A 19,672-nucleotide genomic window follows, 5' to 3' on the forward strand; every position below is an offset into this window, starting at 1 on the left:
ATTGAACGCAACTTTTAAGGAATATACCGGAATTTAATATCGAACTTTTGTTGTTGTTTTAGTTTTATTTAAAATGCCTGATTTTCATTTGCTTTATGGTGCGCCAGTATAAATTTCCAAAACTTTTTTGTGAAATCCTGTCGGATAAATTTGGGACCATTCCCATTACGTAGAGCCGACTGTCGTGGAAACACTCTACAATACTTTTTTACGGGTTTTGGATACATAAATTTGGTATTAATGAGATCTTAGTAGATTCTATTGGTACGAAATTTAGATGAAAAATAATATTGGTCTCTTCCACAGATGACAAGATCGATTCTATGATTATTGGGCCCCGGTTCCATGTTTGATTGTTTATTAATATGAGAAAACAAAAATACTCCGATGATGTATTCTATAAGAGAAAATCCATTATTCCCTTCTTATTTCTGTATATAATTTTAGGCTCATATTGGTGGTTTTTTAATTTCAGCTGATCTCTTATTAAGCAGTTGGGGCCCTAATTGATCAAATTTGTCTGCATTGAAGAATAGAAGGATTTAATTAGACGATAACGATCTACTAAATTATATCTCTAAAAATCTGAGGATTCTTAAAAGTGTTCGGTAGCTTCTGTGTACCTTGAATTCCATTGAAAATCTTGGATGAAAATAGTAACTATTATACTAATATATCAGACCAATGACTTTTGAGAGGGCATTGAAGAAACAATATTTTATATATATTACATTCAAGGATTAAGAACTTTTTTCTTAAGTGAGAGAGTAGTTTGAAAGACTTTACGAAGACACCCATTAAAAAATCACGAAGTCAAACTTCCATTACTTGATTTGATCTAGATCTTGATGATTTTCCCGAAAATCGATTATAAGGAATTGATTCTTCTCAAGACGGGTCTACATATTCAGAACGGACTCTAAAACCGCTTTACTAAACATATTTTTTAAATATTTTATATTGCTCAAGAGTATGATTAAGCAAGAGATCTTACTTTGGAAAGATGTTTTCTCCAGAATGGATTGAAACAAAAGCAAACAAGGTCTTAACCTTTAGCAGTTATATATTAGAGGAATTGCTTATGCCTTATGAAGCGTGTCACAGACATACTAGTGTCGGACTAGATCTAGTTTTTTAAATAAAGAACATCGTAAAAGAGATTCTTCCTATTGGACGAATATGATCTGCTCAATTTATGAACGATGAAATCACGAAGAGTCAAGAAATTCGACTGGGTGAGAACTTTGTAGATGAAGATAAAGTTTTTCAATCCCTTCACAGTGTCATTCAATGACTTAATATAATAAATCATAGAAAGCGAATTTCTATGATGAAACGAGAGAAGCTCGAATACCTAATACAAATCAAGTTTATGAAAAAAATCATAAAAACTCTTGTTAGAAACACGTGTGTTGATTTACTTCGCATACGTTTGTACTCAAAAAATTTCTGCAATTGTTTGTTGTGCTGACTGAGTGAGAAGAAGAATTCTTTTCAAATGCTATGAGTCAATAATACATACTTAAAAATAGCTTATTTTTCCTTATTTTTGCGGTTAGCAGCAGATATTTCAGATTGATTACTATAAGAAAAGATGAAAATGATATAATTCCATTTCATCCGATTTCATACATATATGCATATATAATATATAGAATAAGTAAATGCATTGTACACAACAACTCACCACTATCCACGGTGGCCTCTTCGTTGAGCGAACGATTCAAATTCGATTTTCGTTTCGATGATTTATCGCGATCCTCCAAAGGACTAACAGGCTGCAAGGAAATGAAAGTTTGGATAAATACATATTTGGAAAAAATATTCACATTTACAACAACTACTCACAGTTGCACCATTAATCGGACTGAGCTCCGTTTTGCCAGGCGAACTATCGCTGCTCGCCGGTTTCAGATCATTTGTCGATTTCGATTTACTAGACTTTATAGTGGAGATACGTGGACGCGGCAACGGTTTGGCCGTCTTCGCTAACACATGCGCGTCCGACTCTTCGGCAGTTGACAAGCGACCCGCCGAGCGTGTGAATTTGGCAGTACACTCAGTGGATGGCGAAGGAGTCGGTGTGGTGCGTGGCTTCTTTAACTTCGAGCTGCTCGCCTTCTTGGGACCACCGTTAAATTGCATTTCGCAGAGATTCTGTTTTACCGACACTGATACCGAGGGTACCAGCTTCTTGTTGGTGCTGGTTGGTGAGTCATTGGATGAGGTTGATGTGAGACGTGGCTTTATGGTGATAGCGGAGGGATGTGCCAATTTTGTTTCACTTTCAGAGTCGGCTGTGGTCGGACGTGGATGGTCCGATGATGAGCTCGTCGAGAGACGTGGCGATTGATGTTTTGGTGATGCAACTGTACGTGGTGATGTAAGCGGCGAGCCACAGCATGGAGAGCGTGGACGTTGTATTGTTTCGTCTTCGCACTTTTTCTTATCTAGATATGGTATAAAGAGAGAGAAAGAGAGAGGAATGGAAGAGGGTGGTGAGTCGGTTGGTTAGTAGCGTCAAATTAGGCTCCAACATGCTTATAGTATATTCATGGGATAGAGTAGGAAATAAGTTATACAAAAATAGGTTCAGAAGCTCTGGGGTTAAGCTGTTATGTAACACACGCACTTTTACGACAGTTATAAATTATGGTTTATTGCCTAATGGAGTTTGATTAGCGCAATTTATTCATATTTTTGGGGTTATTGCAATTCCTTGAAGCCTAATGTTAGGCGCTTACAATTACGACATAAATGAATTGTTATTGTTGTTATTACGTTAGCAGGGAGTAATCAACAAGTCGATGTTGGTTATTATAATAAATATGTTTATATGTATGTATGTATGTATGTATGATATTATGGGTGAATGACCTTCGAGATGAGTGTTAATTTCGCATAATTACTCATAAAGCAAAGCATATTTACAGGCGCTGTGAGTCAATTATGAATTATAAGCACTTTCAAAGCATACTTTGTCCGCTACACCTAAATGTATGCTACCGCTTATTAACACACGAGTATATAGTTATATTAACCGGCCGCGTGGGAGCTACTACACTATTTGCAAGTGGCTGAGGTTGAGAACTCACCCAAGGCGGCGGCACGCAAACGCGACGCTTTCGTCGGACGCACATAGTGAGGCGACGTGCATGGCGACAATGGTGAACGTGCCAGAGAGAAGGGTGATGGTGGTGCGCCTAAAAGTGGACTTGGACGTCGTACGATTTGTGGTTGTAATTGTTGTTGTTGTCGTTGGGCGCCAACATCAGATGGATGTTGTTGCGCATTCAGTTGATGACTCAGCTGATGTGCTGTTGTTGGTGGCGTTGTTGACGTTGTCTCTTTAGCAGTTACGCTTGGCGTTGATGACGCCACGGTTGCATTGTGTGGCATGGCGATGATTTGAAGCGGTGATAACGGTTTCTTTTTCACAACAACAACAGGCGCACTTGTGTTGTCACTGCTTGCGACGAGCATTGCCGCTTTTTGTTTAAGCAAAAATGTCTCAGTGGGCATGGCGTAACTGTTGTGGGGGCAACTATTACTGTTATGTGGCGCACAAGTGCTCTTATTATTGCTGTGGTTAGTATTGTTGCCACTAAAGGTGCTGTTTTTATTGTTGTATTGTAGTTGTTGTTGTTGTTCGCGTTGATTTACATTTGTTGTCGACCTATTCGTTACGCTGACACTTGTAATTGTGGGCGTGATGCTTGTTCTTGTTGGCGTAATGGTTCGTGTGTTGGTTTTGGAAGGATTTCTATGTGGAGATTTATGTGTATGGACATCGTATTTGCGTTGGCGCAAAGCTTCTGCTGCTGTGCGTACATATGCATGTAGGTATGTGGGTGCGTGACGTAACATAGCAGAGCAGAGCATGGCATGCGATTACATGGCATGGCATGACATTATATGACATATCAATTGAGAGTTTCCAAGTTAGAGAGCAGTGCAGAGTATATTAAATGTATAGAATAGAGAGATATGTGGTTAAATTGTGGTACATGGATATAGTATTTACAAAATATTTTTTTGAAATATCTTTTTTTTTTGGTGAAATAGTTCGGTATATGATTTTTTTTCCAAAATTTTAAAAAATTAATTTATAGAAAATAAATGTATTTTAAGGGGCACACCTAGTGTAAAATTAAAAAAAATTTTTTTTTTCGATATATTACACCTTTAAAAATAGCATATTAAAATTTCAAATCGATATTTCAAATAGTTTTTGAGTTATAGCAATTTAAAGAGCAGCCGCTCGGTAACAGTGAAAACGATCATCTTTAAACGCGTTTTTCTCGAAACAGCATTTTCAGAATTTTCTGCGGTGATTACTCAAAAACAAATGTTTCGATCACTATCGAACTTATTTTCACATGTTCTATATATAGTTCTCCGTACAATGGCCGATCGATTTTTGATCTGATCAAAAAATCGAATTTTGGCAGGCCAAAAACGACCAAAATTTTGGGTAAAATTCTACTATTTTTTTAAAACGCCGCCATATCAATTTTTAATTTTTTTTGTATCGTAGGCCATTGTGCAGACAATATTATCTAGTTTAACGAGAATTTTTTTTTTTATATCATCCAAAATATTTATAAAAAAATATTTAATTTTTTTCTTCAAAAATTTCACTGCATATTCTTGAAACATGTATGAATATATTCTTAAAATTTTGAAATAATTGATAAAGTATTTTTTTTTTTTTTAATTCCCAAAGATCATTTTTTTAGGCCTAGGTGTTCTTAAGAATATTTAAATATGAAACAAGAAAGTTCTTTTTTAGCTATTTGGGTTTCTTAGAAAATCCCAATCATACCAAAATCTAAAAAAATAACGGGATTAAAGTGGAATATAGTAAATTTTGTGCCGTGCTATGATGGAACTAAATATTTCTTAAACCCTTAAAAATTCTAGAAATTTATGTTGTAAATCTTCAACTTCATATTTCGTTTTCTATTTTAGATCTCCACCTTGATACGGCATATGAAAAATTTCAAAGCAAAATAACGCAAGAGTTGACTGACAGATCTAGAAAACAACAGGAATTACAATCTCAACCAACCCAACAGATTTTACCCAAAATTTCGAAAATAATTAATGAAGATGAGGATTTAAATACCACTGCCCCTCATAACTCAGTTCAGAAACCTACTTTTTGACTATAAATAACTCTAGAGTTATTGTGATCTACTGATTCGGAGTAATTATGTTCGAAGCGAATTGAGGTTAGAATCACTTTATTTTCAAAACAGCTCGTAGAAACACTTAAAATAAATTTTAGTAAATATGTATGCTGAAAATCAATGAACTCTATATATATATATATATTTGGCGTAGGAACCGCTTTAAGCGATTATAGCCGAATCCACCAGAGCGCGCCACTCATTCCTCCTTTTTGCTTTTTGGCGCCAATTGGAAACACCAAGTGAAGCCAGGTCACTTTGCACTTGGTCTTTCCACCGGAGTGGAGGTCGTCCTCTTCCGCGGCTTCCTCCAGCGGGTACTGCATCGAATACTTTCAGAGCTGGAGTGTTTTCTTCCATCCGTACAACATGACCTAGCCAGCGTAGCCGCTGTCTTTTTATTCGCTGAACTATGTCAATGTCGTCGTATAAATCGTACAGCTCATCGTTCCATCGCCTGCGGTATTCGCCGTTGCCAATGTTTAGAGGACCAAAAATCTTGCGCAAAACCTTTCTCTCGAAAACCCCAAGAGTCGTCTCATCGGATGTTGTCATCGTCCACGCTTCAGCGCCATACATCAGGACGGGAATAATGAGCGACTTATAGAGTTTGATTTTGGTTCGTCGAGAGAGGACTTTACTTTTCAATTGCCTACTCAGTCCAAAGTAGCACCTGTTGGCAAGAGTGATTCTGCGTTGGATTTCAAGGCTGACATTGTTGGTGTTGTTAATGCTGGTTCCCAGATAAACGAAATTATCTACAACTTCAAAGTTATGACTGTCAACAGTGACGTGGGAGCCAAGACGCGAGTGCGCCGACTGTTTGTTTGATGACAGGAGATATTTCGTCTTGTCCTCATTCACCACCAGACCCATACGCTTCGCTTCTTTATCTAGTCTGGAAAACGCAGAACAAACGGCGCGGTTGTTGCTTCCGATGATATCAATATCATCGGCATACGCCAGGAGCTGTACACTCTTGTAAAAGATTGTACCCTCTCTATTTAGTTCTGCAGTTCGTATTATTTTTTCCAGCAATAGATTGAAGAAGTCGCACGATAGTGAGTCACCCTGTCTGAAGCCTCGTTTGGTATCGAACGGCTCGGAGAGGTCCTTCCCGATCCTGACGGAGCTTTTGGTGTTGCTCAACGTCAGCTTACATAGCCGTATTAGTTTTGCAGGGATACCAAATTCAGACATCGCGGCATAAAGGCAGCTCCTTTTCGTGCTATCGAAGGCAGCTTTAAAATCGATAAAAAGATGGTGAGTATCGATTCTTCTCTCTCGGGTCTTTTCCAAGATTTGGCGCATGGTGAATATCTGGTCCATTGTGGATTTTCCAGGTCTAAAGCCACACTGATAAGGTCCAATCAGTTCGTTGACGGTGGGCTTTAGTCTTTCACACAATACGCTCGACAAAACCTTATATGCGATATTGAGGAGACTTATACCACGGTAGTTGGCGCAGATTGTGGGGTCTCCCTTCTTATGGATTGGGCAGAGCACACTAAGATTCCAATCGTCAGGCATGCTTTCTTCCGACCATATTCTACAAAGAAGCTGATGCATGCACCTTATCAGTTCTTCGCCGCCGTATTTGAATAGCTCGGCCGGTAATCCATCGGCCCCCGCCGCTTTGTTGTTCTTCAAGCGGGTAATTGCTATTCGAATTTCTTCATGGTCGGGTAATGGAACATCTATTCCATCGTCATCGATTGGGGAATCGGGTTCGCCATCTCCTGGTGTTGTACTTTCACTGCCATTGAGCAGGTCGGAGAAGTGTTCCCTCCATAATCCCAGTGTGCTCTGGACATCCGCTACCAGATTACCTTCTCGGTCCCTACATGATAATGCTCCGGTCTTGAAACCTTCTGTTAATCGCCTCATCTTTTCATAAAATTTTCGAGCATTACCCATGTCGGCCAGCTTTTCAAGCTTTTCATACTCACGCATTTCGGCCTCTTTCTTTTTACGTCTGCAAATGCGTCTCGCTTCCCTCTTCAGTTCTCGATATCTATCCCACCCCGAACGTGTTGTGGTCGATCGCAACGTTGCGAGGTAGGCAGTCTGTTTTCTCTCCACTGCGGAACGACAATTCTCATCGTACCAACTGGTTTTTTGGCGTTGCCGTAGACCAATTGTTTCGGCTGCAGCGGTATGCAATGAGTTTGAGATGCCGTTCCACAGCTCCCTTATATCGAGATGCTGATGAGTGCTCTCAGAGAGCAGGAGTGCAAGTCGAGTAGAAAATCGTTCGGCTGTCGGTTGTGATTGCAGCTTTTCGACGGCGAACCTTCCTTGTGTTTGTTGACGGGCGTTCTTTGCTGCACAGAGGCGAGTGCGTATCTTTGCTGCTACTAGATAATGGTCCGAGTCAATGTTTGGTCCTCGGAGCGTACGCACGTCTAAAACACTGGAGACATGTCTTCCGTCTATCACAACGTGATCGATTTGGTTGCGCGTGTTTCGATCAGGGGACAGCCACGTTGCTTGATGAATTTTTTTATGCTGGAATCTGGTACTACAGACAACCATATTTCGGGCCCCAGCGAAGTCGATCAGCCTCAGGCCGTTTGGCGATGTTTCGTCATGGAGGCTGAATTTTCCGACTGTTGTGCCAAAGACACCTTCTTTACCCACCCTGGCGTTAAAATCGCCAAGCACGATTTTGACATCGTGGCGGGGGCAGCGCTCATAGGTGCGTTCTAGGCGCTCATAGAAAGCGTCTTTGGTCACATCGTCCTTCTCTTCCGTTGGGGCGTGGGCGCAAATCAGCGATATGTTGAAGAACCTCGCTTTTATGCGGATTGTGGCTAGACGTTCATCCACCGGGGTGAATGCCAGGACTCGGCGACGGAGTCTCTCTCCCACCACAAATCCAACACCAAATTTGCGCTCCTTTATATGGCCGCTGTAGTAGATGTCACAAGGACCCACCTTCTTCCGTCCTTGTCCCGTCCATCGCACTTCTTGGACGGCGGTGATGTCAGCCTTTAGTTGTATGAGGACATCAACCAGCTGGGCAGAGGCACCTTCCCAATTAAGAGTCCGGACATTCCAGGTGCATGCCCTCAAATCATGATCCTTAGTACGTTTGCAGGGGTCGTCATCAAAAGGGGGGTTTCTCATCCGAGGCTCGGTGTTTGTTTTCATTGGGGAGATTTTTTTTATGTGGTGGGTCCCAAGCCCTACGCACAACCGCACAAGCGGGCTTCGCCTTCTCACTTTAGCTCGCCTCCAAACGGATGTCTGTTAGCTACCCAGGGGATACTTGGTCTAAAACCGGAAGTCGATCAATGAACTCTGCAGTCGATATTATTATAATTAAGCAGAATAATCGTTGAATAATTTAGAAGCGTTTGCAAATGTAGCTGAAGGGTATATAGTTAATTTGCAAATTTCCTAAAAAATGGCAAAAGGAATTCGGTGGACAGATAATTGACAAAGATCACATATTATAAATAATTAACAAATTTGGGTTTTGAAAGAAAGAAAGCTAAAAAGAAGCAAAAATCATTTGCAAAGAAACTAAGCGGAAAAAAAACTAAATTTAACAGATCGCCGACCTACGAACTCAAGCAGTGAAAGCAAAAAAAAAAATATAATTGAACATAATGAGTTATGAAAATTACTCTTATAGAACCTACTGGGTAGTTTTCGAAAATTGATATTTTAAATACAGTGTCACAAAAAGCGATATAACCAATGAAATCGCAATTTGAGATTATTGTGAATTGAGATTTCAACGATTTTTTTGTCTTTAAAACTATTAAAAAAAATTATGATTTTTTGAAGTTCCCACCTTCTGGAAGGTAAGAAATTAAGAGCAAAAGCAAAGAGCTTTTAAACAAAAACCCATAACTCAAATTGATCGTCTCAAAATCTAAATTTACGATTTTAATTAAACTATAAATGTCCGGTTTGACCCGGAAAAATAAAAATTTCGAATATAAACTAACTCTAAGATCGCACCATGTGAGATAAACAAAAATGAACAGCTGGCTGGCTGGCTGGCCATTGTGCTCAAACAAAGTCAAAAATCATAATAAACACAAATTGCTTCGTTTCAAATTGAGTTGAGTTTGTCCGCTCTTCGGATTAGTGCCCCGAAAGCAATTGTTGTAGCGGTTGCTTTGTATTATTATTATTTTTATTTTTGCTTGTAATATGTAATAGAGTAAAAGAGTAGCAGCAAGAGAAGTGTGTTGGCCTGAGGTGTTTCGTCTGTACTACTACAAACTCTCACACGCATAGTGTAACTATTTAGCTGCCAGTTGGTTGTAAGTAGCTTGCCACATAAATGTGTGAAGTCAACAAACGCTTTTGGGTGATTTTGTACAAATTATAACGGCGCTCTACGCTCATAGCCTATATTTAGCGGGCCGAGCGGCCAACTGCAGCTGGAGAAATTTTATTTTTTTGTTTTTATCTTTTACTTTTGTTGTTGTACAAATGTTTTACTTAAAGGTGTCTCGCAGCTGGCACAACTTTTTTTTTCGTTTTTTTTTTGTTTTTTTTTTTTTGACTTTTTGCCTTTTTTTCTATGAGCGCATATATTTGTTTGTATGTATTTCCATTTGATTTACAATTGTCATTTAGTGTTATTTTTATTTAAATACTTTTCACTTTGAGTTGTTTGCCCTGAAAGCTCCACACACACACATGCGTACATATGTATTTTCTAATTCATTTTAATGATGCATAAAATTTACATACAAACAAAAACAATTGACTGCAACTGTCACCAGCTGACAATTGTTTGGCTTAAGTATGTATGTTTGTATATAGGCTGTATGTATAGTGATCAGAGTGCAACTTGTTGAGATTTGCTTTCTACTGAACACCTTTTTGAGCCGCACTCAAGTTCAGTAGCCAAAAATATTAGATCTTGAGATCATTGGTGCTTCAAAGTGTTTTAGAGTTGTTGGTCCGATTAGTATTTTGGTTCACACTTATAGCCTCATAGGCTCTAGGTAATTGTTGTTGTTGTTCTTGTGGTGGCGGCATAAAATATTACTTAAGTAATTCTGAGGATTGCTGCCGTTTTGACAGTCTTCGAGCGGATAAGAATCAGGGCCCGTTCCGATTGCGAAGAACCAACTGTCGTGGGAACGGAGCCTCTAGATGATTATTCTAGGAGATATCTAGCTATAAAACAGATGCGATACTTTAGAACTTCTCAACTGTTGCATAATTCTTTCTTAAAACTTTCTCAAAGACCCGTCAGAATCATCTGATAATCAAGTCTCATATATGATAAATCCAACAATATATAATTTTCTACGAAAAAGATAATGTTTCCATCAAAAATCGTTTCCATAGTGGTTTTTCTCAACGGTGACTTTGAAATATCGATAAGTGATACCGATTTTCGATATATAACACATCGAAAGCTTAGTTTTAAAATATCGATATACATATAACATAACATAATCTATTATACAACTTTGCTTCCACCGTTTTCCAATAAATGTCTCTAGGGTCAAGCACTGGTCGTTCCCAAACTTATTCTCAACTGAAAATGTCACTTTTTGAGCCGAATTCTCGACGTTTGCGGGAATGTCTTTAGGGTCAAGCACTGGTTGATTAAATCGATTTTTTTTATATCGATTTTGGAGCAAAGTTGTAGCCCTAATATTTTGGTCCAATCGTAATAACTCGCGGATAGTGCAAAAGATTCTGACATATTTTTCGATTTAAACAAAAAATTTCATTATTGACTCATTTTTAGTTTCTCTCGTTTATTGATTTCTAACCTACAAATGCCATGATGTAAGCAATATTTGTGGCATATCTATAAATAATTTTCGTTCATTGAACCATCGCTAAACACATGCTTAACCTCAAATATCACTTTACAAACTATGCATACGCTGATTTCTATGGAATTTGACAGCTGTCAGTACGAATTGATTTGTAAAACCGAAAAACAAACAAAGCGATGTTTACAACAACAAAAAAAAATTAATGTGTGTCATTTACAATTAATTTCATTAAATTTTAGGAGGTCTAAACAATTTCAAATGAAAAAAAAAACTGTTTGGAAAACGGAAATTCGAAGACATACATTTCCAGTAATATTAGTTAAAAACATAGACTTTGAATTTAATATTTTTTATAAAAAGTTATATTTAAACCAACAAGAATGAAGTTCAAATAAAATGGATGACACTTTTTGAAAATTTTGTACGCTATAGTGACCCTTCAGACCCTTAAAATATGGAGTATTTTTTTGATATCTCTCAGATGAACTGAAGATCTTGACTAATGGTTGTCAAGTAGACGATATCGGGTTACTAGGCTCATATCGATCTTTGATAATCATATTATAGTCACAACAACAGAAAATGTTAAAATAAAACTGATGAGACTTTTTGAGTTTTGATTCTATAGCGACCGAGTCGAATCCTTAAAATATCGAGTATTTTTTGATATCCCAGGTGAGCTGTGCTGAAGAGCATGTTTAATTGATTAACAAGTAGACAATATTTCGCTTTAGGCTCGTATAGATACTTCTCAATTATATTAAAGAGACAAAAACAAAAATATAAAAAAAAAAATAAAAAGGTAAAAATATAAAAGAATCGTAAAAAACTAAAAAATTGCTTTAAAATCATTAAAAAAAAGTTCCAATAAAAATGAGAAAAAATAGACAAAAAATCATGCAATAAGTATTAAAGAACAACTCAAAAACTCTTAAGCTAAGCTCAGAAACAACAACAAAGAGCTCGGCAAGACTCAAAAATTATATCAGAAAACACCGTTATGATGCAAATCAACAAAATACATGCAAAAAAATCACAAGAAAATCATAAAAAAATCATCAAAGAAGAAAACGCATTGCAACAAAATGCGAGTACGATAAACATAAAGTCGTTAAAGATAAGTGAAAAGCAAAACAACAACAAAGTAACACAAAAGTAATATCCATCACTTTCAACTCACCTGAAATGGCCACCTGAACGCCAAAATTGGCCGTGCCGGCTTCCGCATTCACCTCCGCATCGGCGGGATGTGCTTCGCCCACATCGAGTGCGCCGCTGCCGCCATTCGCCGGTGGACGCAACTCGGTCGCTGGTGTTGCTGAATTGGTCATTATTTGTAATGGGGATAATTGTATGTGAGCAATGTGATCGTTGGAGGAGGCCGAGCCTACATCCTCAATGGTAACGGTGCTATCGTTCGGGCTAACTGGTGGTAGCGCAAAATTACTTGGACTGTAGACGTCTCCAGCTGTCGGCCCCGCCGTTAAGCTCTGACCATGCGTTGAGTCGGTTGGTGGTGGTGAGGACGAGGATGTCGAGATGTTGGCGGCGTGTTGGGTGTTGCGACGTGCTGAATGTGGTGAATTGTGAGCGCTATTGGCGCTGCGACCACGTGACGGTGTACGGCTGGGACGATTTATAAATCTGTGAAAGGAGAACGAGGTGGATGGATGGTTTTAATGGGATAACACTTTTTTTGTATCCAAGTAACTTTAATGAATCAGATTATAAACTTTTTTTTTATTTTTAGATTTTTTTTATTTCTAGAACTACTTTTAACACTAAAATTATAAATTTCAGAAACACACTCACAATCTCACTTCACGAGTTTATGAAACACTCTTCGAAAAAAAGGTAAACAAAATTTAGAAAACGTTTTCAATTGATTATTGCAATGTGGGAAATCGAAATTCTGCACTTAATTTGCGTCTGTCGCTCAACTAAACGTTACCAAACACGCTAAGCTACTGGCAAGCACGTTCAAATCGTCAAGCGACATTCACCAGCGAGTCAACCGTGAGCCAGAGCGCGCTCTATTGCCAAGCAGAGTGACTCAAAAGTACAACAACAACAAGACGCAAACATGATTTGTATCTATGAAATACACTCATACAAATAAACAAACAAACAAAGTGACGCACAAACCAACTCTACTCTAGACTCTCGAGGCAGCAAATATTTCAGCGGGCAGGCAAAGAGCCAGTCAGTGAGACAGCCAGCCATCCAACCAGCGGAGCAGCAGGTTTAACAGCTTATTTAAAACAGTATGTTTGGCATTGTTGTTGTAGCCGCGCTGTTGCGCGCAATATCCGTCTGCATGGCTGTCTGCACGGGTATGTGTGTCTTTCTTGTTTTGTTTACCATTGTTTTTGTCATTTTAGGCAGTTATTGTTCGTGCTATTCATCAAAACGCGCATAAATAAGCAGTCCAATACAAAATTTCGGTAAAGCAGAATATATCACATTTGAAATGCCGAAAGGAAAAAATACTCAAAATTTGTTTGGAGTTCGAGTTTAAAGGCGGCAAAGGGCACTGGTAATTTGAAAGAAAGCCGGTATGTTGGCAAACAAAAGTGGTAAAGAAAATACCCAGTAGTGAAATGGAGAGCGGCATGGAACTAGCGCCAAGTGGGTGATTAAAATAACTTTGAGAGAAGAGATTGGTTTCGAATTACTTGAATAGTCTTATCACAATCTTATCTTATTATTGAACTCAAAAATTGTTAGTCTATATTTGAGAAGAGAGTTATAAGATAAACTTTGTCTACCTTTACAATTAATCTTAGGTCAGATGGTTCTTACAACTGATAAGAACTTGGTGAGGCTAAACTCTCAAAAGTGTGGAAAATAGCTGCAACGAAGGATAATGTTAGTTCACGATCTAGTCTAGGACCGTTTATTGAAGGTTTTCGAGATGGCTGAGACAGTTCGCATCTCAGAAGACTTCGTGGTGCTATTGAATATTACACATGAGAAAGCAGTCAGTCCGATTTGTTGGGCCTTAGCTCACTTCACAGAAATGTTTGACTATATTTAAGCGCAATCCAAGCATTGCTTCGTGTCGATGAAACATACATCCACCGGAATATACCAGAGAACATAGAACATTCGAAACAGTGGACTTCACCTGGCGGAGATGACTACACAAGTCATCCAAGACGGGCCCCGTTTTTCGGGATACAAAAAAGTGTGATCTTCATCGAGTACTTGTAGAAAAGCAGTCGCTCTACTACACAGAATTATCATGTAATACCAACAAGGCAATACATTTTCGGACATCTCCACCGTCGTCTCGACCGAATTGGTCTACGAGCTGATGCCCCAACTACATGTTTGGTCCCAAGTGTCATATTATTGTTTCCAAATTTGAAAAGGTTCCGTCTACCGACTACAGAAATTTGTCTCGAATGGGAAGGTTTTTGCCGCCACAGATGCTTTGCAAATCTCCAGAAAATATATATTTCAGACGTGTAAAAAAGAATGAGCATCACTGGGGCAAGTCTATTGATTCAAATTGCCAGTATGTTTATTAACTTTCCAAAAAATTCCTTTCCCAAATTTTTTTATAGATTCCTATTAAATGTATTGAAGAAAATGTCCATACTTTTACTCTAAAAACCTTAACAAACCATCAATTTAACTACTAGGTTATCTGAACTCCAACAGATATGGAGTCACTCAAGGAAGCATGAACGAGGTATGTTTGTAGATATGTACTAGAAATGCAGATAAAAGCGAAACAAAATAAAAACAAACAGAAAACATACTCAAAACAAACCGACTGCTCAAACAACTGTTAGTTTTAGGTAGGCAAACATAACCATATGTACGCATGCTAGTACTGATATAGGGTGCTTTGCTTGGATTAAATTGTATAACAAACCAAAGAAAGAATTATAATTTACTGCTGACTGCAGTTCATATCAATCAGAATGAAATTATTATTACTTAATATGAAGAATGCATCCTTAATATTTTTTTATTATTTCAAATTATAATATTAGCCTCCAAAATTAACACCCTTTGTTAAGACAATATACATTTTTGCCCCTTAACGCATGACAACTAATTTTGCGCCACCCGTGTAAAGTACTCATTCGACTCATCTCTGGCGAACAAAGCGCGGCAACGTGCCCAGCTGCACAACAGCCATAGTCGCTGCTGATCTCAGCTGTGAATTGCAACACTGATTTTTGCACACCTTTATTTCTATACACAGATGTCAGATGTCTTGTATATATGTATTTAATTTAATTAATAACGTTTTCACAAGCAGAAATTGTAAAACAGAAATGTACTAAGTAAAATCAGTGCTGAATAAAACAGGTGTTCGGTGGAGTCATTCTAGGGTTATTAATAGTTCAATAGTAATAATATTTCTGACATAAGATTTCGTCATTCAATATAGTGTGCTACAACGGTCTTGCGCATGAAAAATATCAATTAATTATTGCCAATAAGTGAGTGGATAAAAGTTTCCAAGGGTGTTCCCTGCATTCTATAAAATTGAGTATGCATTTCAAAATTATAGTCTTGAGTACGCAAATTTCTTCCTCTGGTAAGCGTCGCAGAATCTCGGATGACCAATAGGACAGACGCAAGGTTTTTGAAATATAGGCTCCTTTAGAAGTATAGAATTTCCTAGATGGATAACTGTCAAACTGTTTGTCATAATAAATGCATGTGTTTGACATTTATCTTCAGTTTACTTTGGCAAATTATCTTGCCTAGACATACACTAGACTAATGTTTTAAAATCGTGGGAATTCAATTTATAAACCCACGTTTTGTTCGGCAAACAGTGGAATCAGTTCATTATCATCAAATCATCTATATCGCAGAGGCATATTTCTGACTGAAAGAGCGTATAAATAAACTAAATTTCCATATTTAAAATTTGAAAGGTCTTGAAGAGACTCTCGAGTGTTCTCTGCATCCAGAAAAAGTGACTGATTCATATTTGTTTAAAAGAAAATGGAGTAAACATTCCGGTCCAGGTATATCTCTCCATAGCAATAATTAACGACCTACTTAGTTGATCTAACGTCAATAGTAATCATCGAAAGGTTACTTCAAGAGGGCGCTAGAAGCCTTACACCGCTTGAAATTATTGCTATACAATATTTTTGATGACCGAAATATACCAGGGGAATAAAAACATTTTGAACGTCTACTAAGACACAATGCAACACTTTTCCTACGACAGTGGGACCTTCACAAGAGTAAAATGCACGGAGTTCTGAAGTTCCATATTATAAATTTATATTTTTCATAAGGTAAGTCGATTTTTTAGTAAAAAACTAGAGGATTTAACTTCGGGTATGGTATTGGATTGGCTGGTTGTTTGACACATAACACAAATCTTGAAATATAAACTACTTATCTTACAATAGTGCAGATATTAATGCTGCGGCTTGCCCTTTGTGATTTATATACTAAACAAACACACAATCTAATGAATACCATATGTGGACTAATAAGCGACCCTGTAGGAAATATTATTTTAGAGATGTGACTGACAAAAAAGTAATTACTGGACAGGTCTATGTACATTTCAAAGTAATATTCTTTATTTTTTGTATTAAATGGACGTTTAAAGTGTTTCGTTTAGGAGTGAAATGGAAATTCAGTTATTCACTTAGGACTGCCTCACCGTACGTATCCGAAAGCATTCGTTGAGCCTCAGCCGCACTTTTCTTGGAATTAAAAAAGAAAAGCAAAATTTCCCGCAAATGTCGAGAATTCGGCTCAAAAAGTGACATATTCAGTTGAGAATAAGTTTGGGATGCAAACAGATCACTACAAATATTCTGTAGGGTTAATGTTGACACAAATGTCCAAGATGGATATAAAACGATTTAATCGATTTAATCGACCAGTGCTTGACCCTAGAGACATCTATTGGAAAACGGCGGAAGCAAAGTTGTAGACCTAATAGATTTGTATAGCAGAACCACGAAAGATTTATCCATCGATTATTGATGATCTTGACATCTTTCTGTGGAATTTTTTGAAACTTTCTTAAGGTAAACGTTCGTGCCGAAATCGTAGTAAAAAAAAAGGTTTACTTCTCGGTGAATAATAAACGGAGCCTCATGACTGATGTTGTGCTGAAAAAATATATGTATTTTTTCAAGATATAGGCCCTAATTTTGTACAAAAAAGTAAGCTGTGGATGAATGTATACATTGTTTTCCAGAATTTCTGCATAAACTTAATTTTTTCCAACAGGGTTTATCTAGAAGTTGTCACATATGTAAACATAATGTGTGAAGCTTGAAGCAGTTCTTACAAAGCAAATAAACCTATTACTCTCCTCACAGTGAAGCGAGAAAAAATGCATGCAAATACAAAATGAGCAGCCAAACCAAAGATGCCGCAGCTCACTCGAAGCGAAAGAGAAGGATTGGTGTTGAACTCGAGTATGAAATTCATTTAATGGTCAGAAAATTCCGTTTCTTCAACAAATTCTAAACTGAGTTTGTATATTTGTACATTCGAGAGATAGTAAGAACGAAATATATACAAACACACCTATACATACCTAGACTAGGTAAATGCCTATAAGTGAGGTGCACACTAACACACTTTCAATTTATGACTTTCTTTGATTTGTTTTCCTTTTTTGGTTTCAGTTTTGGTTTTTGTTGTTTTTATTCTTGTTTTTGACTGTTTTATGCATAAATTTAATGTTGTCGGCAATTTGTCATTTTGGCCGTTCGGATAATTGGTGTTTTGTCATTTCGACTATTGTTGCGCGCCGCATTGTTGCCTACTGTATTTTGTTGCTGTTGTCGCCGGCGGCGGGGCGTTTCTTTTTATTTAGGTAAATTGACTTTATGAGGCGTGAAATTTTGACGCCGCATTATGACTGGCGACTTTGAAACCATAGCGGACGCTTGAAAATAATTTGCATAAACAATTTCAATTTTAGCTAGAATTTCCCACACACACACACATACAAACAGACACAGGCACACTGAGTGTATGTGAGTTTGAGCTACACTTGAAGGGGTCAAATTCATTACCGGCTTGAAATATGGTTTGTTGGTGTATATGTAAATGTGTGTGGCATTTTAATTTTAGCAAAACTAATATACAACAATAATAAACTTTGTTTTCGAAATCACTTTCAGGATTTCTGTGTATTTTTTTAATAATAAACAGTTGAGTTTAAGATTAGGGTTAAAGCCTTTCTTAAAATACGCTCGCTGTGAGACATTGAGGATACACTTGAGTTTAAAGACAAGTATTGGTATTGACGTATTGAGACGGAAGCGTCGTCTTTCGCGAGGAAAGGTTCTGAATGAGAAACACACTTGAACTGTTCTGATTTTCTATTGTCTTATGGAGTGGTTGAAACACTAAAACAATAATTTAAGAATGCCAATTACTTTCACCGTCTTTATACATGCAAGACCCGAAAAATTTCCGGTTAATTTATATGCATAATTCTCAAAATTTTTGGCAATGAGATTTTAAACTCATTTCACTTACACTTCTGACTTACAAGACATTTTCATGAAAGGTAAAGGTATAGGGAGAAAGAGGCAATCCTAATTTAGAACAGCATAATGACAGTTAAGGTCCCCTGAAGAATCATAGTCGTAAGTTTTACAACTTGAAAATCTCCTTTTCCAATAACAAATATTTCTAAATCATCTCTTCAAGAGGACTAAAAATCCCAGGGTACTATCTACAGTAAAGGCAATTCTTCTACTTTTATTAATTTTATGCCATATAAGTTTTTAGCGTGTAGCCATGGTTCTGGTTTTATGCAGTTACAGTTGCAAGTCTATACTCAATTCCGACTCTTGCGTCCCATCACGCACCCTGAAACGTGAGCAAGATGCGGTAACAAAACCGTGTGGAGTCTTGGATCACGGCTAAAAGAGAGTAGTGGATCCACACCGACTTAACCGATTCAAGGGTTCTCTGAAGTCTTACAGCACTATAGGTATGGACAATGTCAACAACAGATGAGTTCGCATTAAGAGTTTTCGAGAGGAAGGTTTTGCGGAGGATTATTCGATAAAACGATGAGCTTCACAAGATATACGGCGACATTGACATAGTTCAGCGGATCAAGAAACGGCGGCTACGCTGGCAGATCATGTGGTCTGTATGGATGAGAACACTTCAGCTCTGAGAGTATACGATTCCCAGCGGTGAAAACATATGCAAGGGAAGACGTCCACTCCGATGGAAAGACCAGGTGGAGAAGGACTTTGATGTACCGAGTTTCACCAATTGACGCCAAACAACGAAAAAACGAATGACTATAATAAATGCGGTGCCTAGGCCAGTAAAGAAAGAAAGATAAGTTTGTCTGGCTTGGATCATTTCAACGGAATACTGACTTTCAGTTTCGAAATTACTCCACTGAGTTCCAGCTAAAGAACAAGGAAGAAGGGACAAGAATAATTTGAGGAAGTCGCATCCATAATTGATGTCTCGTATTGCACTAATTTGAGAAATGAAAAGAAAGGAAAACGCTGTCAAAACAATTAAGATCAAGGATCAAACTAACTTACAGAGAAATGTTAGGAGAGGACTGACTTATATGTGACAGATTTTTGAAGAAAGTAGTTAAATTAAATTAAAGTAATCCCCTTTTCCACATTTGATTTCACTTAAATCATTTAATTTATTATAGAGCAACTGATTTCCCTAACGAACTATAAATGGTAATTTGGCGAAATTTGATCATATTCG

General features: G+C 37.7%; 1 protein-coding gene across 18 annotated transcripts in view; it reads right to left on the bottom strand.

Moving 5' to 3' along the window:
• The window catches only part of LOC105220753 (supervillin), a 363,739-nt gene that overhangs the window by 142,117 nt on the left and 201,950 nt on the right, over positions 1-19,672 (bottom strand). For 14 of the 18 annotated variants that reach the window (XM_054228592.1, XM_054228584.1, XM_054228583.1 and 11 more), the window contains 5 exons: positions 12,138-12,601; positions 3,096-3,821; positions 1,849-2,450; positions 1,688-1,778; positions 1,523-1,582 (listed from right to left, as the gene is read on the bottom strand). In XM_054228592.1, coding sequence (XP_054084567.1) covers positions 1,523-1,582; positions 1,688-1,778; positions 1,849-2,450; positions 3,096-3,821; positions 12,138-12,601 — 1,943 coding nt within the window. The remainder of the gene's footprint in view (positions 1-1,522; positions 1,583-1,687; positions 1,779-1,848; positions 2,451-3,095; positions 3,822-12,137; positions 12,602-19,672) is intronic. The other 4 variants (XM_054228578.1, XM_054228579.1, XM_054228585.1 and 1 more) reach the window with 4 other exon arrangements.

The sequence above is a fragment of the Zeugodacus cucurbitae genome, chromosome 4 (genome assembly GCF_028554725.1).
Source record: "Zeugodacus cucurbitae isolate PBARC_wt_2022May chromosome 4, idZeuCucr1.2, whole genome shotgun sequence".
NCBI lineage: Eukaryota > Metazoa > Arthropoda > Insecta > Diptera > Tephritidae > Zeugodacus > Zeugodacus cucurbitae.